Source organism: Chionomys nivalis, chromosome 9 (assembly GCF_950005125.1).
Source record: "Chionomys nivalis chromosome 9, mChiNiv1.1, whole genome shotgun sequence".
Taxonomy (NCBI): domain Eukaryota; kingdom Metazoa; phylum Chordata; class Mammalia; order Rodentia; family Cricetidae; genus Chionomys; species Chionomys nivalis.
Window position 1 is genome coordinate 47,188,708 of NC_080094.1, and position 27,143 is coordinate 47,215,850.

General features: G+C 49.0%; 1 protein-coding gene and 1 pseudogene across 1 annotated transcript; one reads left to right on the top strand and one right to left on the bottom strand.

The window, feature by feature from the left end:
* The first annotated feature begins 1,925 nt into the window (after positions 1-1,925).
* Mall (mal, T cell differentiation protein like) lies at positions 1,926-26,912 on the top strand. Its single transcript, XM_057781266.1, has 4 exons — positions 1,926-2,088; positions 22,143-22,310; positions 23,458-23,580; positions 25,579-26,912. The coding sequence occupies exons 1-4, from the start codon at positions 1,978-1,980 to the stop codon at positions 25,639-25,641; spliced, it is 465 nt and encodes a 154-aa protein (XP_057637249.1). The 5' UTR covers positions 1,926-1,977; the 3' UTR covers positions 25,642-26,912.
* LOC130881434 (40S ribosomal protein S7-like) lies at positions 7,564-8,985 on the bottom strand (annotated as a pseudogene).
* Positions 26,913-27,143: the final 231 nt, after the last annotated feature.

The window sequence follows — 27,143 nt, forward strand, 5'->3', positions numbered from 1 at the left end:
ATATCCCTGGGAGGCCTGCTATTTTCTAAAGAGAGATGGAGGAGCAGTGGACCTGAGGGAGAGGGCAGGTGGGGGTGGCCTGGGAGGAGTGGAGGGAGAGGAGGCTGCCATTGGGGTGTATTGTATGAGAGAAGAATAAATAAATAAAAGTATTTTCCATTTCAGATAGCATATAGAAATCTTATTATTATATGGTCCCTTTCTCTCTTACTTGTCCCGTCTGGTGGTCATTGTTTTAGATACATATAAGATACGGTTTTTGCTTTCAACCATACTTTACCCAGATATTTATTTACTATCTATTCCTCCATTTCTACTTTGCACAAGCTCCCTACTGGTATAATTTCCATTGCCAGAACTTTCAAGTCTGTGTGTGTGTGTGTATGTACGCACACACACAATATGCATATGTGTACATATAGGTGTGTGCTTATGCTGGCTCTGTCACGCTCTGCCATATTCCCTTGAGACAGGTGGATCTCTCAGTGAATCTGGAGTAAGACTGGCATCCAACAAAAGCACCCGCGATGCTCCTTGTCTGTATCACCAGTATTTGTGTAGAAGCTGCTCTAGGAAGTACAATGTGTATACTTAACTTCACTGTCTAGCCAGAACTAATAGGTTCAAGGTCAGGGAGACAGCTCAACAGGGAAAGGCACTTGTCCTTCAAGCCTGATGACCCAAGTTCTATCCCTGGAACCAGGGTGTAAGTAACTTCTTACTCGACCCTAATGGCTTCCTACTGCCCCATGTAGATTATGGTCCGATCAAAGGGGACCCATAGCCCCAAAGAGTTGGTATGGCCTGTTTGTAACATTGAGAAAAGGTGGTGAGAGGTGAAATGCCAGGAGAAAATGGTGGATCCATCCTGTCAGCAATGTAGGGACCTGAGTGTGCGGACTGTAAGCTCTAGGACATGGAAAGAGTTGGGGACAGGCAGGCTTGAGGTTCACTGGGGAGCCTGTTGGTTGTCCTTGCAAGGCCTTGCCTTGGCGCTTCCTTTACCCAAAACCCCCTGGCTGTGCCCAGGCCAGGCAGAACTGACTGGCTACTCCTCCCACCTTGTCCAGGACAGGCCCTGGAATCTGCTGTTGTTGCTAAGGAACAAGACACAGGCCTCTTGTGAAGGATATCCCATCACCCCAGTCCTCGGGACAACTCTCCCAGGCATCCTCTCCTCTGCCCCGGGGAAGCTTTCCAGCTGGCCTGCTGGAGCCAAGGAGGGAAGGAAGAAGACTCTGGGGCACCAAACCTTTCCTCGGGGCGGTGGAAAAATGAAGGTTAGTGGGTTGGTCTGTAAAGAAGAAAAGTGGCCCGGTTTCCAGACCTGGCTTACTAGGGAAAGGAACAGCTTTGAGAGTAGAGGCACAACAAGGCAGTCAGCGTCCGGCTCCATAGGGAAGGGATCCTCTGGCCCAACCCTGTGTCCTGGCTCCACTAGGAAGACAGCAAGAGTAGGACCCCAAAGAGGGAGGGATTCAGATGGGGCAACACCAAGTCCCTGAGGAGGGGGAAAGGCAATCTGAATGACCACCTCTTTCCTGCCCAGTCTCCTTTCTTGGAAAAGTATAACATAGCCACGTGGTGGACTATCTGCGCTCCAGAGGTGTCTGTGGGTGGCTACACAGAGTGGATCCTCAACAAATTGTCTTTGTCTTAGCAAAACAGGAAACCCTGCTTGCACTCTGAGCATAGAGAACAGCAGGGGCATGGCTGTCACTCATCTCCGGGATTCAAAAGTTCTTTAGGAGGGAAAGTCTAGAAAAGAGCCTTGGCAGGGCTGGTCCTGTTCCCTCTCCCGGCAGGCTGGCCACAGAGCACAGAAGGACCTGCTCTTCTGGAACTTTTCTTTTCCCCTCCCAGGCGACGTCCCTCGTCCGATGGGTGTGTCTGACGGGCGGGAGGTGATACTCGAACAGCTGCGGGCGCGGGCGAGTGCCGCGGAGCAAGGGTAAGGGTGCCGGCACAGGTGACAGCATGGCTTCCCCGGACTCACCGCCGGCCACCACCTACGCTCCTCCCGCCGTGCCCTCGGGGGTCGTTGCCGTGCTCCTCACCATCCCCTTTGCCTTCTTCCTACCGGAGCTGGTGAGTGCCGCCACCAGCAGCGGGGAGGGAGGGGCGGAGCGGGCTGGGAATCACTCCTGCGCGACCGCGACTGTCGGACGGCCACCACCGCCTCCCGGGATGAGGGAAAGGCAGCTAGCTACCGGGGCCCACTTTCCTTACTGTTCTCCTGACCCCCAGGCTGCGTCGGTCTAGAGAGAATTTTCCTCCTTCCCAATGGATGACGAACCACCCCCAGGCTACTTCGGAATATTCTATTACCTGGTTTCTTTCCCCTTAGCTGTTTGCACTTCCCTAAAGTTCAAAGAACCAGTGGACTTTCTATAGGGCCTTCTGAAAGAAGTTCTCCCAGGATTTTCTCAAATCCCATCAGCCGACCTTGAACTTTGATTTACGTGCGCTAAGCATTGGAGGAGTTCATGACAGCATCGCCCATAAAACAATCTCCTGAAACGCCCAGGTCACCCCAGAGAACTTTTCACTACCCGACTCTGGGGCACCGGCACGCACACACGCACGCAGGGCAGAACTGGGCGTTATTCCCTGCCTGGGCTCAGCGATGCATTCTGTCGAAAACAGGTTCCCTCTGCTCCTGCTTTCATCCCTCTTCCCCGAAGCTTCCTGTGGGTGAATTTTCTTCCTAGCTCTGAAGTTGACAGTGCTGCCTCTGGGCCTGGAGGAAAATTCAGAGTAAGACGGTTTACATAAAATGGGCGCCCGTGGCCAACCTTTTCCATCCTTCTGGTCTGAGCGGAAGGTTGGGACCACTGAGTGAACTTTAGGCAAATTGGTTAAACAACTGCCATTCTTGTCAATCAAGAAAGAGGAGGCCAGGGTCCCATAGGTGGGCGGCTTTGGCAGAGACTCCACCTAAGAGGTAGGTTTCTTCCAGTCCCTCACAAATGTGGGCATCCTGCCAGGCTGGTCACATCCTGAGTTCTGTGTGCCAGGCCTGGGTGTGGCCCCTGCTTTGGAACAGCCACTTGGATGACAGGATGGAGGCTGTCTCTGCCACTTTTTATTGAGCATATGCTTTCAGTCACGCAAGTCAATGTCGGAAGGGCGGCTACCTTCCAGGGGCTTGTGTGGCTGGAGAGAGGCTTGGGACTGTGTCCTGTGCAGTCAGAACGCTGCAGCAACAAGAAGGGACGGTCTGTCCCAGGTCAGGGAGGGCCCAAGCCTGTCACTGGAAGTTGCCACTGGCAGAAGGCTGGATGGCTGAGACAGGAATGCAGCCAGGTAGAGAGCTGGCACTAGAGGGGCTGACAGACGTCCCCACCTGTCCTCCTCCTGCAGCTGGAGTCCTGGGAGAGTACTATCATGGGACTTCTGAGGGGAAAGAGAGCATTGTCACTGGCTTGATTTTCTTGAGTTAGTTCAAAATAATTTCAAATTTCTCCTAAAGACACAGTCACAGTACAGGAAGTCTGTCTCGCTCAGAATCCCACAGGTCTCCCCAAGCCAGGAAGTTAGCATTAGCACTCTGCTAACGTCATATTTGCTCATTTCCCCACTGATGTCCTTTCTCTGGCCCAAGAACCAGGTTAAACCTCCTGGTGGTGCTGGCTTGTCCTTTCTCCTTCAGTCTAGGCACTGTTCCATTGTGGATAGGACGCTTCCAGGCAGCCTTGTCCCATGTTTCCCCACTGTAGCTCTAATTTTATTTTTTTTAATTTTGTACATTTTTAATTTATATTTATTGAGCTCTACATTTTTCTCTGCTCCCCTCCCTGCCTCTCCCCTTTCCCCTTCAATCCTCCCCCAAGGTCCCTATGCTCCCAATTTACTCAGGAGATCTTGTCTTTTTCTACTTTCTACTTCCCATGTAGATTATATCTATGTATCTCTTGGTGTCCACATTGTTGTCTAAGTTCTCTAGGATTGTTTGTAGGCTGGCTTTCTATGCTTTATATTTAAAAACTGTCTATGAGTGAGTACATGTGATAATTGTCTTTCTGCGTCTGAGTTACCTCACTCAAAATAATGTTTTTTAGTTCCATCCATTTTCCTGCAAAATTCAAGCTGTCGTTATTTTTTTCTGCTATGTAGTACTCCATTGTGTAAATGTACCACATTTTCCTTATCCATTCTTCAATGGAGGGGCATGTAGGTTGTTTCCAGGTTCTGACTATGACAAGCAAAGCTGCTATGAACATAGTTGGTAGCTCTAATTTTAATTTAATTATTCTTCATTTAATTAAGTCATTCTCATTCATTGTTGATAACTTGGAAAATACAGAAATGTGTGAAACCTGTATGATGCATGTGTTCACAGATAGAGCAAGTACAGCATCTGTGTGTGTGAATGTGTGGTAGTGTGAATGTGTGTGCATGCGTGGTAGTATTTATGTGTGTGTGCGTGTGTGTGTTGAGTGCATCATTCTGTACATGCTACTTGTACCGGCTATGATCAAGAACTCCAGAATAACATGTGCCTGGGTGGAAGATGGGGAGAGAAGGGACGAGGTGCGGGAGAGGATCAAGTTTTGATCCCATGAACAGAAACTGGGTGGGAAGACATGTATGTGTGCCGAACCAGTTTGTCTCAGGCCCTTCTTTGACTCGGGTGGTCTATTGTATTTCTCCTCTACTATCCATTACAGCACCATGGCTCCAAGTCCTCCTGACCCTTTCTTAGTATTCTGGTCTGAGACAAAAGTCCATAGAATGAATTGGAAAGCAGGGAGGCCAGGATACCATTGCAGAGCACAGACAACAGTACCCAAGAACTAGAGTTCAGTGATTCTGCTGTGGGGTAGCTTGGGGTGACATCACACAATGGCTCCCCCAACTACCAGTCATTGCCTGTGGAGAACCACAGAGCCAATGGGCAGATTCATTCTCAGATCAAATCGGACAAGCTGGGGTCTTCCCTGCTGGCAATGAGCCACCCTGGCTGTCGAGGAGGTACAACTTCTGGCTCTTTGTGGCTCTTGAAGATGACAGGTTAGGGTAGCTTAGTCTTCCAAGGAGCCTACTCTAAAGACCTTTGCCTAAGATGCTCTGTTTCCCAGTCTTCAGCATTAAAATCCACACTTTAAACCTTTAATTCTGTGATAATGATGGTTCTATAGGAACCTGCAGTCTCTGCAGCTCCCCAGGGACAACATCTTTCTTAACTAGAATTGTTTTAAAGCTGGGAAACTGAGGTTGACAAGATAGATCTTCAGTTTACCCGCATAGATTGTCTGAGAACAACCGAGGTTTAGAGCTGTCTCATCACGCCAAAAAACCCCCTTCTGCTACTCTCTAGGGTTCTCCAACCCATCCCACATTCCTCCTCACTATTCCAAGTAGTCTGTTAAGCACATCCACAAGATAATATTTTAGTTCAAGAAAATTATTATAAATAAAAATATCCCCCGGTAGTGGGCAACTCCATTGATGCAATAAGCCAATCAAACTAAAGTCCAGGTTTTAATCTGAGCAAAGCATTCACGGGTGGTCCCAGGGGAAGAGGGGAACCTCAGGGCTGCTCCCAGGAGGGGGCCTTAAATACCTTCCAGGGAGGAGCTGCTTCTTGGTGGGCTTTCTCGGGGATGGGATCTGGAAAGAGAAAGACATGGAGCCAAGGTGGGGTTTCCACCTTGACATCCCAGACTCCTTGGGTATATGGGCACTGGGTTCAAGTCTGGCTACTTCTTGTGGTCATGGGACAACGTGGGGAGGGGGAGTCAGGAGTCAAGAGTCCATGAGCTTATGCTCAGTGGGAAGTACGGATAAAGAAGCATTCAGTTAGCTGCCATCCTGGAGATCTCAGGCATCTGTTCCTTGAAGGAGCAGAGGAGGCAAGTTTCTAGGAGAAAAAGATTATTAACACAGGCCTATGAACAGGGCTAGCCATGGGGAGAGAGATGGCTGTCAGAAGAAATGAAAGAGATTTGCCTTGGTTGTACAAAAGAGACTGGGGTGAATGAAGGCAGAGATGCCCTTCATTGGAACAACTTGGAAAACCAGGTCCCAGTTGCTAGATAGGTGCCCTCCTGAGCCTGGAGAGGAGTACCAGCTCTGATGTCCCAGGAGCTTGGGGGAAGGCACGTCAAATCGAGGGATGATGGGTTCCTCAGGAGTACCTGAGCCACCACGTCTGCTGTTTCTCTGGAGATGGGAAATGCCTCTGTCCATCCTGTAAAAGTGTCCACAAGAGTTAGGGGATAGCGGAGTTCTTATGAGTGGGCATGTGGGTAAAGTCAACCTGCCAGTTTTCACTTGATTGGTGTCCTCGAAGATGGTACATGGGGCTGGCTTATCAGGGGGGACCCCTGTGGGTTGGACTTAACAGTCTTTTCCCAGGAACATGCAGGTACCTATAAAACAGCTGGAGTAGATTTACATCTTGTGTGTCATAGCAAAGGCAGTGGCTTTGGGTTTAAAGGTATCAACATTTTCGGAAGGCAACCAGAGGAAATTTACTGAAGTTAAATCAGTAAAATCCACAGAAATTTAAGGACTCAAAAAAAACTGTTTGTAGTCAGTGCTCTATCAAGTTGTATAAATAAATGTAATTGAATAGTATATTACCTTTTGAGACTCACTTGTTCCATGAAACAGAATGCCCTCGATGTCCACCTGAGTTGTCTGTATTCAGCCTGTCCCTTTTCATTGCTTAGTAATATTCCATGACAAGGAATCACCGTAATCTAACCCACCTCTGTTGAATGTTTCTAGTTCTTGGCAGTTTCAAATAGAGCTGCTGTTGGCTTTTGTTGTTTTCTCCTTCTTGGGTCTCTGAGGGAGTTGAAGACTAGATAGTTACAGTTTTCCTTATCTACCAGATGCAAAAAGAAAGTAAATTAGGTACAAAAGTTTAGACTCACCAAGATAGGACAGAAATGGAGCATTTTCTCTGAATTTGTCAAATGCAAATGAACTAGACATTGTTGGTGTAGTTATTGCCTGTATGTATTATATATGGTTTTTATTTATTTATTAATTTATTTTATTCTTTTATTTAATATTTTATTTTAATAACTATTCATGTTCAGGCTTTTGTTAGAGTACATGTTTCACTTCTAAAGGCCTACTTGTTGCTTGCTAGGTAGAAGAGTGGGTATCTGCTTGTTACTATTAAGAGACCAACAAATTGTTTTCCAGGGTGACTGGAAAATGCTTTTTTCTTGTTTTTGTTTTTATTTTGTTTTACTATGAATTGTTAGGGAAAAAAATCCTAAGGTGGGTGGCTCTGCCCGCGCAAAGAAATCCAATTTGGTCAGATCAAACCAAATTAAAATGCCCATCGTTTTATTAACTTCAGCATTCTCGGGTGGCTAGCACATGGCAGGGAGACAGGAAAGTGGGGAGCATTTGCAAACCCAGAAGGTCGTGTTCCTCCTATGGAGTCCACTTAAATACCCTGTGGGAGGGATCAGGACCTGGCATGCTGGGATTTGGAGTCCAGACCAATGCAATTCCCAGGCCAGGCGGTTGGGATGGATACCAGGGGCTGGGGTTATGCTCTTAACTTAACATGAATGGCACTTTATTCAGTCATTTTCTTTACAACTGAAACTCTGGGAATTCAAAGTTAGCATCCTTGCCCGTGAGCTTCTCATACACACCAGAAAAAGTTTCGACCTTGTGTTCCACGTTGTTCTGCTGTGCTTTGTCTAAATGAAATAAACTGGCTGCCCTCCGGTTTCACACGGATCCTCTTACCCACAATTTCACTTGGAAAGACCAAGTCCTCAAGGATGGCATCACGCACTGCAGTCAGAGTACGGCTTCCGGGGTGTTTTTGCTTATTTTTCATACTGCTTTTCTGAGTTGACTTGGGCAGAATTCTCCTTTGGGTGGTGAAGACTACTTGCTTCCCACTAAACTTTTTCTCCAATTCACGAACCAGCCGGACTTGGATTTTCTGGAAGGATTTCAGCTGAGAAACTGGTACAAAAATTATGATGGCTTTCCGGCCACCACCAACTTCCATTTCCTTGGCCGCAGTGCTATTGAGTTCCCGCAGCTGCAGCAGGGCCTGAGAGAAGCCAGACTCATCCGACAGCTCGCCATTGGGCTTGACGATCTTGGCGCTCGAGCTGAACACGGCTCGCGCTTACGGAGTGCCGGCTTGGAAAGAGCTGGAAAATGTTTGTTTTGCATTTTCACTTCCTCACTAGCATGGCATAAAATTTTAACATAGCTGAGGTTTTGCTCCGTATAGTGGAGACTCTAGATTTCCTATTTGAAAGTACTGCTTGAAAACAACCTTAGTTGGGCAGTGGTGGTATATGCCATTAATCCCAGCACTCAGGAGGCAGAGGCAGGCGGATCTCCGTGAGTTTGAGGCCAGCCTATTCTACAAAGTGAGTTCTAGGACAGTTAAGGCTATACAAAGAAACCCTGTCTCCAAAAAAACAAAAAAATACAATAGAAAATGGAAAAAAAAATCTCGGAGGGCAAGGAACTCAGTAGGTTTTAAGATGAGAACAGACCTCCGCTTATTTTCCCATGGCATGCAGAGTATGGGCATTGGATTCTGCCAGCACTGGGGCTGAGCCTGGGGTGGGCATGGCAGCCAGCCCTGCCTCTCTCTGCAGAGCCGGTGTCTTTGGGAGCAGAGGACCCATCATATCAAGGCCTGGGTGGTATCAGTTGACTCCTGAGCTATTTGGCAAGCTGAAAGGTGGAAGCTGAGAGCTGGCCCCAGTGGCTGTCCCTGGGGAAGGCTTTATGAATCAGAGTCTGAGGAGGTTACCTGAACTTTACCCTTCTCATTAGTTGACTCTTTAATTAGATTTTTGCCTAATTAAAAAGCAGTGGGTGAGAAAATTCTTAGAAATCCAGCTAGTTAAAAGGGGAGGAGGCCTGAACCCGCTGTTTGATGCCGGATTTTCTCCTTCCTGTGTGTGTCTCAGCTCCTCGTTGGCCAGGAGGAAACACTGAGATACCTCAAGAAGTTATTTCTATCCTACCACACCCCATCGTTATGTGTCACCCCAAATTCCTGGTTTCACCTTGACTCCAATCTGCCCCCCCCCCGCCGCCCCACCACCTCCATTTTGCAACATTTAAGAGATTGTTTGAAACCGTAAAGAGCCCAGCTAGAGCCAACCCTGCCAGGACTGAAAGTGACCAAGTGATCTGCAAGAAGAAGTTTGAGGCTTTCCTTAGAAGTTGGAGTTTTTGTTTGTTTGTTTTGTCCCTGGCTGTCCCCTGCTCCCCTTCAAATGGCCCTGGTTCATGTGAATAGCTAAAATGAAGCCTGTTCCTCTTAGCCTGACTTTGTCACTTCTCCTGTGACCTCAGCTTGAAGTTCAGGTTCTGTTCTACAGTGGCTAGAAACACAAAGGGAACCTGGGACAAAGTGGTCATTGGGAAAGCATGAAGACCCAAGTTCAAATCCATCAGATCCTCAGCACTCAGGCAAAAGCTGAGGGAAGCAGCGCCCATAACCCTCGCACTGAGGGGCAGATCTGGGGGCTCACTGGCCAGCTAGTATAACCAGGGCAGTGGGCTACAGGACCAGGGAGAGACTATCTGAAAAAAGTAAAGAAACCATTGAGGAAGATGTCCCAGTGCGAAACATCTGGCTTCCAAATGGGCACACACTAGAGCATGTGTGCACACACACACACACCCCACAATACAAACATGCATGCATACATCACACACACACACACTACAATACAAACACGCATGCATACATATCACACACACACACCCCAAGAGCACCCCACAGTTAAGAAAGCAATCCAGGAAGAAGCCACTGCCCCCCCTCTAGATTAGGTGAACAAAAGGGAAACAGCAGCAGGTGCTTTAAATCTGAAAGGAGCCCTTGGCTTGTGATGCTCAGATCGCTGCCCAGAGGGGCTCTCCTGAAACAGTGTGCACCCAGGCAGGGCCCATCGGATCCTATGGGTGAAGCCAGCTGCTGCTGGAAAGAAAGGGAAAGACTGGGAAAAGCCACAGAAAGAGCTCACTCACCAGTCTCCCTCCAACTCCCCCACCAGAACCCGGCAAGAATGCCGCAGGAAGTCTGTGCCCAAGGAAGATGAAGGAGCAGGAACTGAGCAGAGGCACACTAGGAAGCAACCTGTTCCATTTTTGCATCCCACCACCTTCCCTACCTTTTGGAAACTTCTAGGCCACACGATCCAACTAAAACACTGGCAACTTTCTCTAAATTAGCGGCAAGTCAGACAGCTGTGGACAGTTCTGGAAGGCCAGCAGGTTAGAACTATTTTAATGCAAATATCCGGCTTGAAGGAAATAATCCGGGGCCTGGAGAATCTAGAGTTCCTCTTTGAAAAAGTATTACTTGTAAACAACCCTAGCCGGACAATGGTGGCGTACGTCTTTAATCCCAGCACTCAGGAGACAGAGGCAGGCGGATCTCCAGGAGTTTTCAACCAGCCTACGCTCTACAGAGTGAGTTCCAGGACAGCCAAGGCTACACAAAGAAACTAAAAAGAGCTAGCCTGGGCACTCGGTTCACTCCATTACATGACTTTTCCCCCAGTTACGGTAGAGCTGGGAGAGTCAGGAGAGTTTCTAGAGAGTTGTCCAGATTTGTGAAAGGAGAAACAGGGTAGATTAAGGAGGAGCCCGAGATCTTTGGCCTTTGCCCCCAGCTACACTCTGGTCTCTGCTCGTCTTCCTTTTCATCCTCCATCCCCGCCAGCCACCCTTGCAACTGTATCCCCTTGGGCCTTCTCCATCTGGAGTCCTATTTCCCACTGCCTGGCCACAGCTACACCTACAAAATACCAGATAGACCCCCAGAGTGGAGCCCCAGGGTCTTTCCATCCTGAGGTCATAGGCTCTAAACTCTAGAGTCCAGAGCAGTGGTTCTCAACCTGTGGGAGAAACATAGGGGTCGTCTAAGACCATCAAAAACCACAGACATTTATACTGCGATTCATGACAATAGCAAAACTACAGTTATGAAGTAACAACGAACATAATTTATGGTTGGGGGTCACCACAACATGAAGAACTATACTAAGGGGCCACAGCATTAAGAAGGTTGAGAACCACTGGCCTAGAGTGCTCTGATCTATTTTAGACAAGCCCGTCTAAATTCCTGCCGTGGGTGGGTTTTCTAAGCTTTCCCTTTTGATTCTGCCTCTGCAGCGGTTATAGCCCTCAAGCCCTGCCTGTCTAGATGCCCTCTCTGCCCAAGCGAATTATTTAAATGCCATCATCTTTAATAGCACAATTTGATGCCAGGGCTTTGGGTCAGCCGAGGATGGGGAAGGATGTGGGGCATGGCCAAGGAAGAAGCAGGTGGGGAATGAAAAGCCAAACGGAATCCCAAACCATTCCCTAAAGAATATCAGGGATCTGGGAAGGAGCAGAGCAGAAAGTGGGCGACAATGAAATAAATAAGCGTCTAGCTCCATCAGTTGACCGAGGCTCCTAGAAGTACCAGGTCACAGCTGGGCCACAGTGGCAGGCCCAGAGGGTATCAGGCAGATGGCCTAGCTAGCGTGCCTGGAGACCTGTCTTGCTCAAGGTGGCCATCTCTGTTTGGGACTGCTTGGCTCTGGACTTTGAGCCTGATGCTGGGGACATGAAGGTCTCAGGGCCCAGTCCTGCCTCAGAAACTCAGGGTCCTGATAGCAAGCACAGGAGAGAGACCAAGTAGGGGTAGCAGTAAAAGAGGTTTGCTGGGGCCTGATAGGGTGGCTTTCTGGAGAGGTAACATTAGTCTGGTCCCTGCCTTCTAAGGTCTGGTCACAGCTGAGCTGAGGCGGTCTTGAGGGGTGCATCGTGGGAGCACTTGCAGTACCTGATGGAGTGAAAGAAAGGAGTAACTGTCACAAAGGATGTCGGGGTTCCCGGAGATGGTGGGCGCCAACAGCACAGCCCAGGGTTTCCTAAGAACTTATAAAGAGACGTGAAATTAGTCCTGTGGAGCCTCGGGGTGGCAAAACCCTAAATAAGGGGAAAGTTTAACTTCTTAAAATCCACACATGGAGAAGAAAAATGAAAGTCCTCTTTAATATCCAGTATTCTTATTTTTAATTTATTTTGAATAATTATGAAAGAAAGGCCTTTAACCTTTGAGTAGATAAGAATGTTTTTATCATTCTATTTTATGTTACATTGTAAATCTGTGCAATTTGATCAATAAAACTCGGGTCAGTCTGGGTCTGAATGAGAGGGTGTGACCCTGGAGCAGGAAGCTCCCAGAGCAGGGAGGAAGTGTGGGCCAGTTTGCTCCAGGTTTCCTGGGCCGGCAGCCAGGTCTGGAGAGCCCTTACCATGCCCTTATGTGACTATTCTGTCAGGAGCAGAGGCCCATGGGGCTCCCGTCCACACTATCTGGAGAGGCCAGAAGAAGAAATGGCCTCACTGAAGGACTGGGCAGGTTGGGCAAGCAATTTCCTGCTAACCTTAAAGCCACAAAGAGAAAAATACTCTTGCTATGAGTCAAGTCAGAATGACTCAGAATTTGCAAGAGTCCTGTGTGTTTTATTGAGCCTGGAAGTGCCGTACAATGATTGTTGTTTTGGGGTCCTGACGGAGGTCATTGGGGAAGTTCCTTGGCCTCTTAGAACTGTTTTCCTCCTGAGATAAAGGAAATATGGCTGTCCGACTACAAGCTTCAGAAAGCTACCTAGCCAGGGCATTAGGCTATATACACAGCACCTTGTGGGAACAAATGTCTTAGAGTTATCCACAGAGGCCTGCGGTGAGCAAGGCCTGTCCAGAAACACCCAGTTCCTCTGGTAATAAAGCCAGTGCTGCCTGTGGGCCTCTCCCTCCACCAGGGCTGATCCATGGGAGTCTGCTTTGAGTGCAGTCCTTGTGTTAGTGACTAAGCAAGTCAGGCGCCTCTGTTAAAACACCTTCAAAGTATTGTTTATTTTTCAGCTAAAACTTTCTGGTGTTAACTGAGCATGCTCAGAGACATTCCTGTCCATCACTTTAATCTTTGCTATGCTCTCTGAGATTTGGAGCTAAACACCACCCCCGAATGTATCTACTTTTTGCTTTTTCGTTTATGACCTTAAATTGAGCATGCTCAGAAATGGACCCACTTCCCAGGAAGACATGTGAGTCCTGAATAAAATCCCAGCTTCCTATGCACTGATGGGGCTTCAGACATGCCCGCAGAAGTCTCTTCCCTGCTACAGGTTGTCACTCTTATATCTTGGCTATGTTTCCTTTGTCTTTGTTTCCCATCACATTCTGTGACCCCTGTAGAAAGAACATCCTCCAGGGCTCCTCCTGTGCTCTGGCTTTCCCTCAGCTGGGGTTCTCTTTACTACCCTGTGGGTGGCTTACTTTTGTCACCCAGGTCCCAGTATTTCCTCCCATCAACCCCTCCACTCTCACACCCCTGGCCTCGAGGTCCTTACCCATGGGTTCCTGCCGCTTGGCTGAGCCGTCCAGGGTAGGCCTGCTAGGGCGGGATACTGCAAAAGCCCTTGGCTGAGAGTCAGGGAGACGCGCCAGAGGATGGTCTTCCACAACTGACTGCGCCTCACAGAAAGAGAGTCCATGGCAACTGGAGTGTGTGCGTGTGTGTGGGGGTGTGTGTGTTGAAACAAAAGACTCAGGAAACAGTAAGGAAACAGTATTTCCCTTTCCTTGGACATTGCGCTCCCATACTTTCCAGTCTGATCTCTTTGATTTCTCCATGCTGGAAAACGAACCACTAACATGAAGTCATAACCTCCAAAGGGTCCACATTTGAAAGCTCCAGTGGAGCTGGGTGTGGTGGCGCACGCCTTTAATCCCAAGACTCTGGAGGCAGAGGCAGTCAGGTCTCTGAGTTTGAGGTGAGCTTGTTCTACAGAGCAAGTTCCAGGACAGCTAGGGCTTACAAAGAGAACTCCTGTCTCAAAAAACCCAAAATTAAAAAAAAAGGAAGGCAGGAAGGCAGGAAGGCAGGAAGGCAGGAAGGCAGGAAGGCAGGAAGGCAGGAAGGCAGGAAGGCAGGAAGGCAGGAAGGAAGGAAGGAAGGAAGGCAGGAAGGCAGGAAGGCAGGAAGGCAGGAAGGCAGGAAGGCAGGAAGGCAGGAAGGCAGGAAGGCAGGAAGGCAGGAAGGAAGGAAGGAAGGAAGGAAGGAAGGAAGGAAGGAAGGAAGGAAGGAAGGAAGGAAGGAAGGAAGGAAGGAAGGAAGGAAGGAAAACTCCAGTGGAGAGGGTACTGCTGAAAGTTGGGGAGCCTGGCATTGCTTGTGATGCTCCTCCCTGACTAGGTGCCAGGCGTGGCAGTCACTGCAATCAGAGGTCTGAAGGGATGGCTCAGCACATAAGAGCCTGTGTTGCTCTTGCAGAGGACGGGCATTCTCTCCCCAGGACACACACTGGGGAGCTCACAACTGCTGTAACTCCAGCCCCAGGGCAGTTGTCGTCTTTTGGATTCATCAGGAACTGAACTCACATGTGTACATTATGCCCCCCCCCCACATGCACTCAATTAAAAATAAAGTAAATCTTTTTAATGGGGGGTGAGCTGGGTAGATAACTTGGTAATAGAGTGTAGCCTGCCATGCACATAGTCCTGGGCTCCTGCTCCAGCACTGGAAAAGCTGTGTTCATGAAAACTGTGCCAGGGAAGGAAGAAGACATGATGAAAAATTCCTTTACTGTTCACTTGTTTTACAGACAGCTTAAAATCTCATTGTTCCACGGCAGTTCTTGCTGTTTGCTTTCATTAAAATCTCCCTAGAGTTGAGGCATTTTGCTTGGATGTTACAAACCCTCAAGCAATGTCCACAGCAACAATAATGCCTATTTGATGGATCGCCACTCTCCAGGTCTTTTGCAAGGGCACCAACTGATGAGAGCTTGACACAGCCCAGGGCCAATGGCATCTCATTCTTCCACTGAAGGAATATTTGCACACCCTTGTGTGTAGCGGTCTTACTCCCAACAGCCAAGAGGCAGAAGCAAACCGTACGGATAAGAGGATAAGCAAAGAGCAATCCGATGCCTCTTGGCTCATGAGGGAGTTTTGCCCTGACAAGCACCACGTAAGCTCAAACTATCTTAGACTGAAAATGCATGAAGTATACGCCACCTTCAGCACATTCTAACTTAACAGCACGGGTCCACTGTTGAGCGTCCCTGGTTTCCATCCTTGAGCTCCTGGCCGTCCAGAAGCCTTGACTCGCTTGCTGCCTGAGAAGAAGACACAGGAACCCCCTTATCAGAGAGCGCTAGGCTGGGGAGTTCTGTCACTGCAAAACTGAAAGGTTCTACCAGATGCTTGTCACATTTGCATGGCATAAAGTCGAGAAATAGTAAGCTTCGAACTGTAGGCGAGAACTATTTTATTCAAAGGAGCATTACTCTGCCTTAAAGCAAAGGGAAATGCTGGTGCATGCAAACACGAAGCCTGAAAGAAATATGCTAAGTGAAATCAGCCAGTCACAGAAGAGAAATTCTGCATGACTTCTTCTAAGAACTTGGAGTCGTCAGGTGCGTGGAGCAGAGTGGAGGCTCCTGGAGCTGGCCAAGGAGGAAGCAGGAGGTTAGAGCTTTGTGATCAGGAGCCGGACTGCGGCAATGGTTGCATAAAGTGTACAAGTGTGCAAAGCCTCACTCAAGGGACAAGAGTTGTCTTCATCCTGAGGCTTCACAGTGCCACAGGAAGCCTTCAGGGTGTTGGGGTTCCCACTGTGGACGACGCCTGCCTGAGTCCTTTGTGGGAGCCACTCCTCCCGTGCTGTCAGTAGTTATGGGAGCCTCGCCCAACATTTGATTCGCCTTTTTCCTCTCAGTTCATGGGAATTCACGTTCCCCTGTTGTCACCTAAGAACCTAAGGGAGGGATCTGTCATGAAAGCTAAGACAGGTAGGAAAGAGAGGAATGTGGCACTGGCACGGAGTGAGACCTGCCCTGCTGAAATGCCACCCAGCTATGCAGAGAAACCTGCTACCAGTGTCTCTGCCTTCTGCGTGCCTCCCGTTCTCAGCTCTTTTTCTGCCCCACACTGAAGCCCTGACTTGGAGCCCCACCCTGTGCAGATCTGACACCTGCGTATCCCTGCCACCCCCTGGGGCCCTCATCACTCAGGGAGAGTCCTTCTCTGAACCCCTAAGGAGACTGGCCCTTTTCAACACCACTCATTCCCGCTACATTGCCTGGGAAGGCAGGTCTCATCCGGGATGCCTTAGGACCCTCCCTCGTGCAACCTACTTGCTTTCTTCTTGTTCTTTTAATTCTTTATATGTTAAATAACACATACTAAAATGTTGGATCACTTTAAACATGACCACATTCCCACAGCGAAGATTCTGTCCCCTGCTGGTTGTGGTGAGAGGGCGAGAAGTCTCTCCTCAAGCCAACTAGTTCTCCCCGAAGCTGAGACAGAGTCTCTGTCCAGAAATACTCCATTCTTTTTCTTCTTGTTGCACATAAGTCAGAGCCTGCTGGGCATGCTGCTGTCTGCTATGTCTTGTTCCATTCTGGAAGTAAACACTTCTGTCTGAAGGCCGCAGAGGGCCCCACCCTGGCAGGCATAGCTGATTTAATTGGCATCCTCTAGATGAGCATTGGTTCAAACCTATCTTTTCTGTGTTTAGCCAAGATGCAACAAACAACCGTGTCTATTCTTCATTTTGTTCACGCATGCCATGTATAGAACAATTTTGAAAAGTGAAGTTACTGAGCGGAGCAATTTAATTTAATGTGTTGATCAGTGTTTCCAAAAGAGCAGCATGGCTACTAACACAGATATTTGCCAGTTGTGGTGGTACAGGTCTTTAATTCCAGCCCTCGGCAGAGGCAGGAGGAGCTCTGTGAACCCAAGGCCAGCCTGGTCTACATAGTAAGTTCCAGGACAGCTAGGGCTACATAGTGAGACCTGTCTCAAAAGCAAAACAAATAAACAGAAAATTGACAAACTAAACCAAAAAAAAAAAATCAGGTATTTAATGCCAACTTTTACAGGTTAAAGGTGGACATGTGGAGAGTGGCCTGTGAGTCTCTTAAATTTGTAGACAAAAAAATTGTGTGTGTGTTCACGTGTGTATATAAGTGCATTTTTAAAGGCTTTCATCTGTTCTGTGAAAAGGGTCTATACCCCCCAAATAATATTGCCCTCATCCAGCTTTCCAGCCTCCCATTTCCCATCCCCATCCCCATCCTTGGTTGCAAACTTCCCACCCCTCAAAAAGACCAGCTAGGCCACTGCTCTTCTGGTTCTCTTCCACGCAACATTCCTCTGGTCCTCTTGTGCCCTTTCAAGTGGTTGCAGTTGCCTGGGCTAATGGTTATCTGACTCCCCACGAGCCAAAGAGAGACTAGTTAACTTTATCTAAGAGCCTTCCTGGCAGGGACCAGAGAGACCCCCTCCTCTGTCTAATGGATGCAGAGGCACAGGTGGCTTACAGAATCTCCTAGTAGAGCTGGCATGCAAACCCAGATGTGTGATGTGCAGATCTGTATGGGGCAAAGTGGAAACAATCGAAACTGGCAGAGGATTTTGGTTTCAGTCATATCATCTGGAGAATGTCCAACAGTGCAGCTTCCCTGGCCACATCGGGCCCAGACCGCTGAGCTGTCTCGTAGTCCACAGAGAGTTCCAGAAACCCACAGTACTCAGAACCCTGCCCTATGCTGTGCCAACCTTCTCTGGGTTTCTGTTTTGATTTTATTGTTTTCTGTTTTGTTTTTCAGTATTGGGAACTGAATCCAGGGCATAGATGATGCCAGGCAAAACCGATACCCCAGCCCCCACCCACCCCCGCGTATATTAGAAGTTCTTTACCACTGTGTCGTGTTTTAGTTTCTTTTCATTCATTGCATTGTTTTCAAAGACAGCAAAGATGTGTCAAAAGTGACACAGTTGTTTGTCTATGTGTTTGCTTGTTTATTTAAGTATTCTTTTGAAGCTGGGCATGGTGGTGCATGCCTTTAATCTCAGTACGCAGGAGGCAGAGGCTGGAGGATCTCTGAGTTTGAGGTCAGCCTGGTCTACACAGTGAGATCCAGAACAGCAAGGGTTGTTACACAGAGAAACCCTGTCTCAAAAACAAAAAAAGCAAAACAAACAGTCAAACCAAAAGCCCTATTCTTCTGAACTCTTGTATTCTTATATTCCAACTTAACTTATGCTAATACTTGCGGTTATTTCATCCAGTAGAAGCTTAAAGAGTCTCATGTTTGGTCTGAGCCCATGAGCCTCTGGGGGGGGAGGTTCTTACTATCTAATGATACCATGCCTAGGCTCAAGCCCTTAACCTCACCCACTCCTCGGCATCCCTCCAATGTATATGTGTAGATAGGTAGGTATATGCTCATGAGTGCCCACAGAGGCCAGAGGTACTGGATGCCCCTAGCACCAGAGTAACAAAAGTATGAGCTACCCAACATGGTCCAATTGAACTCAGGTCCTCGGCAAGAGCAATGTGTATTCTTAACCCCGAGCCATCTCACCAGCACCTAGCAACAGGGTTATACCCCTAAGATTCATGACCAAGACTTTGGTTCAACTCTGTTCTTTTTTTTTTTTTTTTTTTTTGAGATAGAGTCTTAGTATACAGCTCTAGCCCTCCTGGAATTTATTATGTAGACCAGTCTGGTCTCATACTCAAAGAGATCCATTTGTCTCTGCCTCCTGAGCGCTGGAATTAAAGGCATGAGCTATCATACTACCTTTGAGCTTAGTCCTTTGGGAAGGGCATCTATGAGGAGTGTGCATTTTCTTCATTACAAAAAGGCCCTGCCAGGGGTTTCCTTGAGGCACACTTACTCTAAATGTCTAACTGCAATATAATATCCTTCCGTGTGGAGGGGAGCACACCACACCAGCTAAAAATATGCCCTGCTCTTGGGAAATATAAAATGGGGGCTAAAACGGGAGAGCGGTGTAGGCGACCAGCGGACTCTGTAAGGTAAATATGAGCTTTTAAATAGGAGTTGAAAGGTCAAGTTTCCCTGCCAGACTTCTTGGGGTAGAGGTGAGACACCAAACACCACTGGGCTTTAACCCACCTGGAGTTGGTCTCTGGCCCTGATCCCATCTGCTTCTTAGAAGGCAGAGGGGTGTGGAAGCAAAAACCAAATGACATTCCTCTGCAAAACAATTTTACAACAGGGCTATTTCAAAAAAAAAAAAAAAATCCATGTAATCTGGGTAATTCCCCACGCTCAGAGGTCTCCGACTGGTGTCCGAGTTTCCTTGGCTGGAAACCAGAGGACGAATGTCCAAATGGGCCCCTTGGTTCTGCAGGCTTGAGAGTCCACGGAGGTTAATTGTACCAGGGCTCTGGCTGTGACGCTATCCAACGGAGCCTCTGGTACTTTCCAGGAACATCTAGCTCCCCTGCCCTCAATGTGACATCTGATTTGGAGGACAGCCGCAGAAATGTCCTCTCTGTGTCCAGGCTACACTCCATACTGCTTGTGAGACCTCAGCCCTCTCATGAGGGACAGTGACGGTGACTAACTTCACAAGGACAAACAATGGACCCACAGTGTTGGGGAGTCCTTTTCAGCTCCAATGGGGGCAAAGTGACAGAGACAGCTTGGCTGACGGTGAGCCTGACACAGGTGGGCACACGGATGAGACCGTTTGAGTGGACAGATTTTTACAAACTGTGAAGTTCCTGCTGGGTGTAAGGTGGGGGTGCTTTCCTTACAGATTCATTCAGACAGTGCACCCCAACACCCCTTATAGATGCTTTGTTCCAGGCCTTTTCCTGGGATTATAGTCAGTAACACAGACCCCCGCTGCCCTCTAAGGTCTCATGTGTGTCCAGGTGTACACGCTGGTTTTACAGCCCCACATGGCAATCCCACTAACAGCTAGTATGGTCTGGGTGTTGCTCAGATTCCGGCTCCGTTGTGCACCTTCTCAGCCCTGGCTCTCCAACCACAGCCCAGAATCACCCATCACAGCCCAGATCACCCACCACAGCCCAGGATCACCCACCACAGCCCGGGATCACCCATCACAGTCCAGGATCACTCATCACGGCTCGGGATCACCCATCACAGCCCGGGATCACCCATCACAGTCCAGGATCACCCACCACAGCCCAGAATCTCTCATCACAGCCCTGGCTCTTCCACCACAGCCCGAGATCATTCATTACAGCCCAGGATCACCCACCACAGTCCGGATCACCCGCCACAGCCCAGGATCACCCACCACAGCCCAGGATCACCCACCACAGCCTGGGATCACTCATCACAGCCCGAGATCACTCATCACAGCCTGGGATCACCCACCACAGCCCGGGATCACCCACCACAGTCCGGATCACCCGCCACAGCCCAGGATCACCCGCCACAGCCCGGGATCACCCACCACAGCCCGGGATCACCCACCACAGTCCGGATCACCCGCCACAGCCTGGGATCACCCACCACAGCCCGGGATCACCCATCACAGCCCAGGATCACCCATCACAGCCCGGGATCACTCATCACGGCCCGGGATCACCCATCACAGCCTGGGATCACCCATCACAGTCCAGGATCACTCATCACAGCCCTGGCTCTTCCACCACAGCCCGAGATCACTCATCACAGCCCAGGATCACCCACCACAGCCCGGATTCACTCAACACAGCCTGGGATCACCCATCATAGCCCGGGATCACTCATCACAGCCCAGGATCACCCACCACAGCCCGGATTCACTCAACACAGCCTGGGATCATCCATCACAGCTCGGATCACCTGCCACAGCCCGGGATCACTCATCACAGCCCGGGATCACCCACCACAGCCCAGGATCACCCATCACAGCTGAGTGCAGCTTAGATCAAAGGAGACCCTTGAAGAAAGAAGAGGGAGATGTGACTGACAAGGGAACAGCAAGTGCCTGGGCAGAGTTAGAGGCTATTAAGCTGGAATTACACTGAACACTGGCAACTGATCCCAGAACATCAGCCACTATGACCTGACGAGCCTCAGCCAGCTGCTCGCAGGCCAGGAAAGCCCACAGTGGGGCAGGAGAAGAAGCAAGTGACAGGAGCATGTCACAGGGTGGCATGGGGTTGGCCAAGAGGACAAGGCTTGCTAAGGACTCTAGGTCCTCTTATTTATAAGTAGGGGTGTTTTGCCTGCCAGTGTGTCTGTGTGTCACATGCATTTCTGATGTCCAAGGAGTCCAGAAGAGGGTGTCAGATCCCCTGCAACTGGAGTTAGAAATAGTAAGTCACCATGTGAGTGCTAGGACTCAAACCTGGGCTTCTGGAAGGAAGAGCATCCAGGGCTCTTACCCTCTGATCCATCTCTCCTGCCCATCTAAGTCCCCTTAAAAGATGCAGTCACAACTTATTCTGGTCGGCTCTGAGTCACTGAGCCATGGATTTCTCAAGAAAAAAAAAGTAATCTTTTTTCATGTGAGAAGTCCATTTTGATCATTAACAACATGTTCAGATGGTCTTAAAAATTACCCATCAACACTGCTTAGGCTAAAAGAGGTGGCCAAACTTGACTAGGGGTCTCTCCTTTTGCAAGGCTAGTCAATGCCCTTAATTTTACAGGATTGGACTTGACCATGATCCAGAGAGGCCAGCCTTCCTCTGTGTGCACACATACAATACACATGCCTTGCGTGCACATGTGTAGATCAGGAAACAACTTCCCTCTGTGGGTTCCAGAGATCCAAGTCTGGTTGTCAGGCTGAACAGCAAGCTCCTTGACCCACCTTCTGACCCTCAGCTGAGCTTTCAGCCAGGGAAACTCTGCTAAGGAGTCCTCCCATCCACACACAAGAAACTGTGGTCGTTCGAATGTATTCGGGCCCTATCAACTCACAGGGAGTGGCACTATTAGGAGGTGTGGCCTTGTTGGAGGAGGCTAGGTGACACACACCTTTAATCCAGACCTTGAAGCTAGAGGGCACACCTGGGCCACACCTTCTGTTGGAAGTGTGTCACTGTGGTGGCAGGCTTGTGGTGGCAGGCTTTGAGGTTTCATAAACTCGGGATACATCCCAGTGAGTCAGTTGAAGCCCTGTTGCTGGCAAGATGTAGCCGTCTCAGCTCCATCACCTCCTCTGCTGCATGCCGCCACATTCCCCGCCGTGACAATAACTCACTGAACCTCTTAAACTGTCAGCGAGCCCCCTCAATTAAACGTTTTCTTCCTACGAGTTCCCACGGCCATGGTGTCTCTTCACTAAGGCACAAGCAAAGTCACATCTGTGCTTTTCTCTTACAGGTATTTGGCTTCTTGGTCTGGACTCTGGTGGCCGCCACGCATGTAACGAGACCCTTGCTGCACGGATGGGTGCTGTATGTGTCACTCACCTCGTTCCTCATCTCCCTGATGTTCCTGTTGTCCTACCTGTTGGGGTTTTACAAGCGATTTGCGTCCTGGAGAATCCTGGTAAGAACCAGGGGCTGGTGTCCTGAGTTCTAAAGGACAATGGACTTCTCCGGGCGGGGGAGGCAGAGTGAAAGGCCTGAGATGAGAAGACCCCACTGGGACTAGACCCCTAGGAAACCGAGGCTGCTGATTTTAGTGTGTTGATTACTAATCCAAAGTGAAAACGTATTTGTACATCTTTCCTTGTATTTCCCTCTGCTGCTCTCCTTGTTAGGATTGTACACACCTTCCCAAAGTTAAAAATAGTACCTGGAGAGATAGCTCAGCAGTAAAGAGTACTTGTTACTCTTGCAGAGGACCCAGGTTTAGCTCCCAGCACCCACATGGAGGCTCACAACCATCTGTAACTCTTGGTCTAGGGGGATCTGACATCCTTTTTCTGAACTCCATGGACGCTGTATGCATGTGGTGCACAGAAATATGTATAGGTATATACATATGTAGACAAAACACTCATATACTTCAACTAAAAGATGTCGTGAGGCAGTGTATACCTAGAGTCTCCCAGTAACTTAGAAAGCTTAGGCAGGAGGCTGTATTGAACCTAGGTGTTCAAGGCTAGTCTGGGCAACACAAAAAGGCCCTGTCTCTTAAAAATAATTCTGGGCTGGGGAGATGACTTGGTGGGTAAAATGTAAGCATGAGGACGTGCGTTTGAATCTCTACAAAGTCCTGTGCAGCAGGGCACATCTGTCTCCCCAATGTTCCCACAGTGAGATGCGCACTCGGGACAGAATTTCTGACATGGCATGTGTGACCTACACTTCCTTAGAGGTTGTAAAATGCAGATTAACCAAGGTGCATTCCCTCAAGAGCTAGGGAGTATTGTAGGCTAGGGAGATAGCTCGGCGAAAGGCCTGCTGCCAAGCCCGGCAACCTGTGTTCAATCCCTGGAACTCACATGGTGGAAGGAGAGCACCAATTCCTATAAGTTATCCTCTGACCCCCACATGCATGCTGTGTCCCCTCCCAACACACACACACACACACACACACACAGAGAGAGAGAGAGAGAGAGAGAGAGAGAGAGAGAGAAAGGCGGTAGGGATTGGGTTTACTTTTCTCTCCCCCTCTTCCCTGCTGTGTAGAAAAAGGGAAGGTATTCACTTGAACAACATTGACCCCTGCCTCTGCTCTGCATTTCCAGGACAGTCTGTACCATGGAACCACAGGCATCCTGTACATGAGTGCCGCCGTCCTGCAAGCACACGCCACTATCGTGTCTGAATACAGTAACATAAACGAGTACTACATCAACACTGCAGCTTCAGTGAGTAGCGGCGCAGCTGCTAGGCAGTGGCACATACATGCACTCATGGAGGGCATTTATTACGTGCAGTTCAGCGCTGTCCTGCATGCTTTGGACAACTGTGTCAAACTGCAGGAGCCTGGCGGAGGGGAAAGTGCATGTGTGAGCATGCACCCAAACTTCAGGGACCCCCTCTTGTCTTACATTTGTCCCACTCAGCCTTACTCCCCACAGTCTTCAGAGTTTTATTCTTTCCCCCAAGTAAACAGAACCACATTTCTCTTTTCTTACTGACATCTGCTAAGAGGTCCAGCAGCCTTGCTTGAGCCTGAGTTGCTGGGCACCGTCAGCTATTCTTAGTCCTTTGTTTCGATGACAGAAGTCCACAGAAATGGCATTGCTAAGTAATGGAAGCCAAGGTAAGGTGGGCACAGTAAATTGGATAAAAAGCCTGATGCCCAGGTGGTGGCACCCAAGAGGCGGGCTTCTGAGCTCAGCTGTCTCTTTCTCTACTATGAAATGATACCCTCTTGTGACAGAAAGTCAACTCCACTTTGAGTGTGAGAAGATATGACCCATGTCACCCTTCGGCTTCCACAGGCTCCCACGCTATGCCAGAGGCCAAGGCTGCACTGGGGGGCACTGTCTCCAGAGTCAGAACAGGGTACCAAACAAACACTGTGGGCCTCTGGGAAGTCCACAGCATTTCCCAGCTGCCTTCCAGCCCCCTGATCCCTTTCCTCTTTGTCCAGGCTCTTGGATTTCATTAAACTGATAGTCCCATACTCTCCCTGTCTTACCCCATCTGGACTATCGTAGAGGACCTGCTCTACCCAGCATCCCCTTTGCTCTCTCCGCCCATACTCTCCCTGTCTTATCCCCATCTGACTATTGTAGAGGACTTTCTCACCTGACGTCTTGCTGAAAAATGCAGCCTCCATGAGGCAGACATTATTTATTTACTCATTTTCATATTTGTGACAGTGTCTCACCTGTGTAGCCAGGCTGACCTCAAACTTGTCATTCTCTTGACTTAGTCACCTGGGTGCAGCATTAAAGGCGTGTGTCACCACGTATGTCTTAGGGCAAGAGCTTTTTCATGTCTTGCTCACTTGGTAGCAATAGCTATTCTTGAAGCAGGTGATTCAAAGCTATTTGTTGTTGGATGGATGGATGGATGGATGGATGGATGGATGGATGGATGGATGAATGGGTGGGTGGATGGGAGATGGATGGATGGATGGGTGGATGGATGAATAGATGGATAGATGGATGACCCATGGGAACAGAGGGCTAGTAAACAGAAGGACAACGAGTCTGGAGTGCCCTCCACCTAAGGAAAGCCATTGTGTCATTTAAGCTCAATTTCAGGCATGGTCATGTTTCTCTGCTGGAACAGAATAGAGGAGGCAGAGTAGACAGGAGATGAACTGAGGACCTGAGAAGGCCTAGTGAGGGATAATGGTGGCCGACACAAGGAGACTGGGTTGTACCAGGAGCTAGTCAGATAGCAGACTCTGAGGCCGGCTTTGGCCATAACAGTTAGATGGAAGGAGTGAGAGGGAGCTCAGGTTTTGTCATTGGTAGCTGGAGGGGATGAAGGTCTTTAGACTGACTAAACCTAGTGGCTTTAGGAGAGCAGAGTGAGTCATTAAGAGCTTGAGGAGAACCTGAGACAGTCGCAGACAGGCTCCGAGCGGAGTTCAGGGCCAGTGAGCATCGCTGTGGGAGCGGCATGAGCACAGAGGCCCAGGGAGACACAGGTCCCGGGGAGGGAGGGAGGTACGGACAGGTGAAGAGGCCCAGGTTGAGCTGGAGGAGGTTCAGGGGTAGAACAGATGGAAAATGTGGACCCTAGCAATATGCAAAGAGGGAGGATCCCAGAGGATGGAGTGGCTGCCCAGTGTTCGCTGCTCTCAGCCATGCAGGGAACACAATGCTGGGGGAGGGGAATCTAGAGGCATTGGGTTGGAGGTGGGCCCTGTGCTGGCCTCTCTGACATTCTCTGTCTTTCTCCAGTTCTTCGCCTTCCTCACCACCCTGCTCTATATTCTGCATGCCTTCAGCATCTATTACCACTGAAGGGCCGAGGAACCAAACCCAGTGAGACTCGCTTTCTGGAGGCCGTGTGTGACTGTCTCCAAAGCAGGTCTTGCCATTTGCCATCTGGGTGATAAACGCCAAGTCCAGCAAACCATCCACCAGACCGTCTTTCTGGAATGTGTGCGGAAGCCCACTTCGGCATTTTTCTCTCTGGACCTTCTTACCTCTCACGGTGACTGTGAGCAAACTGTTCCACCACCAATGATGACTGGCCCCTACCCTGAAAATCCACCCCGCCCTCCACCCTTCGCCTTGAAGATGACTGTCTCTTGAAGTTTCCTTACCGTGAATTCAGCTTTTCTAGAAAAACAACTTTGAACCCCTCACCAGTTAAAATACTAGCTCTGCCATCACTCCTGTTTAGGATCTCTTGTCTCAGCAATGGTGCTCCCCACGATGGGTTTAGAAATAGTCAATCTTAGTTTCTAAAATCAGCAAGCCTCCATGAAGGCCTGTAGGTCTGACATAGCACCCTTGTGCAGACCTCCCTTGTAGCTATTGCTGCTACCCTGGAGCGGCTGTCCCTCTCTCCTTCTTCCTCCCGTCCCACCGCTGCTTCCTCCACATTAAAGATCCAAAGAAAATGTACATAAAACCAACTCAGAGGGTTCATTTATGGAAGAAACAAGTGGTTGGGCTTGGGGAGTCAGAATGGGAATGACATAGCTAGTTAATGCCTAAACCAAGTCCCTCAGAAACTGCTGGGCTCAGTGTACCTGCATAGAGCCTCAAAGATCAACCTAAGGACCAGAAGTTTCCTCATCTTTCAGGAAAGACTTCAGAGAAGGAGATAGGAACATGGCAACCATGGATCTACTTTCCAGCTCCTCCTGGAAACAGCAGGAAGAAGTAGTTGCTGTACCATAGTGGGGGCTGTGAAAGGACCCGTTTGGAGGTCTGTGCTCACTTCCGCGTACCCCCAGCTCTTCCTGGAGACCCTCTGAGTGGGGCCAGTCTGCAGGATTCATCATGGAAGGGCATTCGTGTTTGGGGGCCATTTTTCTAAGAACACACCTTGTGAAAAGAAAAAGTATGAGGTCAAGTGAAAACCCCAGAATCCGTGGGGTTCCCTGTCATGTCATCACCTGGGAGGGTCTCACCCTTGCCAAAGGCTCCTGCGTGGCTGGGTTTCCTCACCCAATAGGCCAACAGGACACAGCCCCACGCCTTCCTAAATAAATAATAATCAAAAGGGAATTAACTGAATCTAACTTTTCTCCATTTGGGTGTGTTGGAAGGGGGTGGGGTACAACCTGACTTCACTATTGTTTACCAATCACTTATATTGCCCTGATTTCTTGAAAAGTCAACACTTCTCTCTTGTTTTGTAACCTGTCAGCTGTCTGTGATGTTCACTATTGAATATTTACTGAATGGCAGCGTACAAATAAAAGATGTTTGTATACTGGGAAGTATGGAGTCTGTCACCTTAATATGATATTGCTGGAAGCTGGACCGGCCATTTTTTTTTTTTTAAAGTC

Bases quoted from the DNA above. Each gene is read 5' to 3' on its own strand.
- Mall (XM_057781266.1), top strand. From the start codon at position 1,978: ATGGCTTCCCCGGACTCACCGCCGGCCACCACCTACGCTCCTCCCGCC. The intron at 22,311-23,457 runs GTAAGAACCAGG...CTGCATTTCCAG, and splicing joins TTGCGTCCTGGAGAATCCTG to GACAGTCTGTACCATGGAAC. The intron at 23,581-25,578 runs GTGAGTAGCGGC...GTCTTTCTCCAG, and splicing joins ACATCAACACTGCAGCTTCA to TTCTTCGCCTTCCTCACCAC.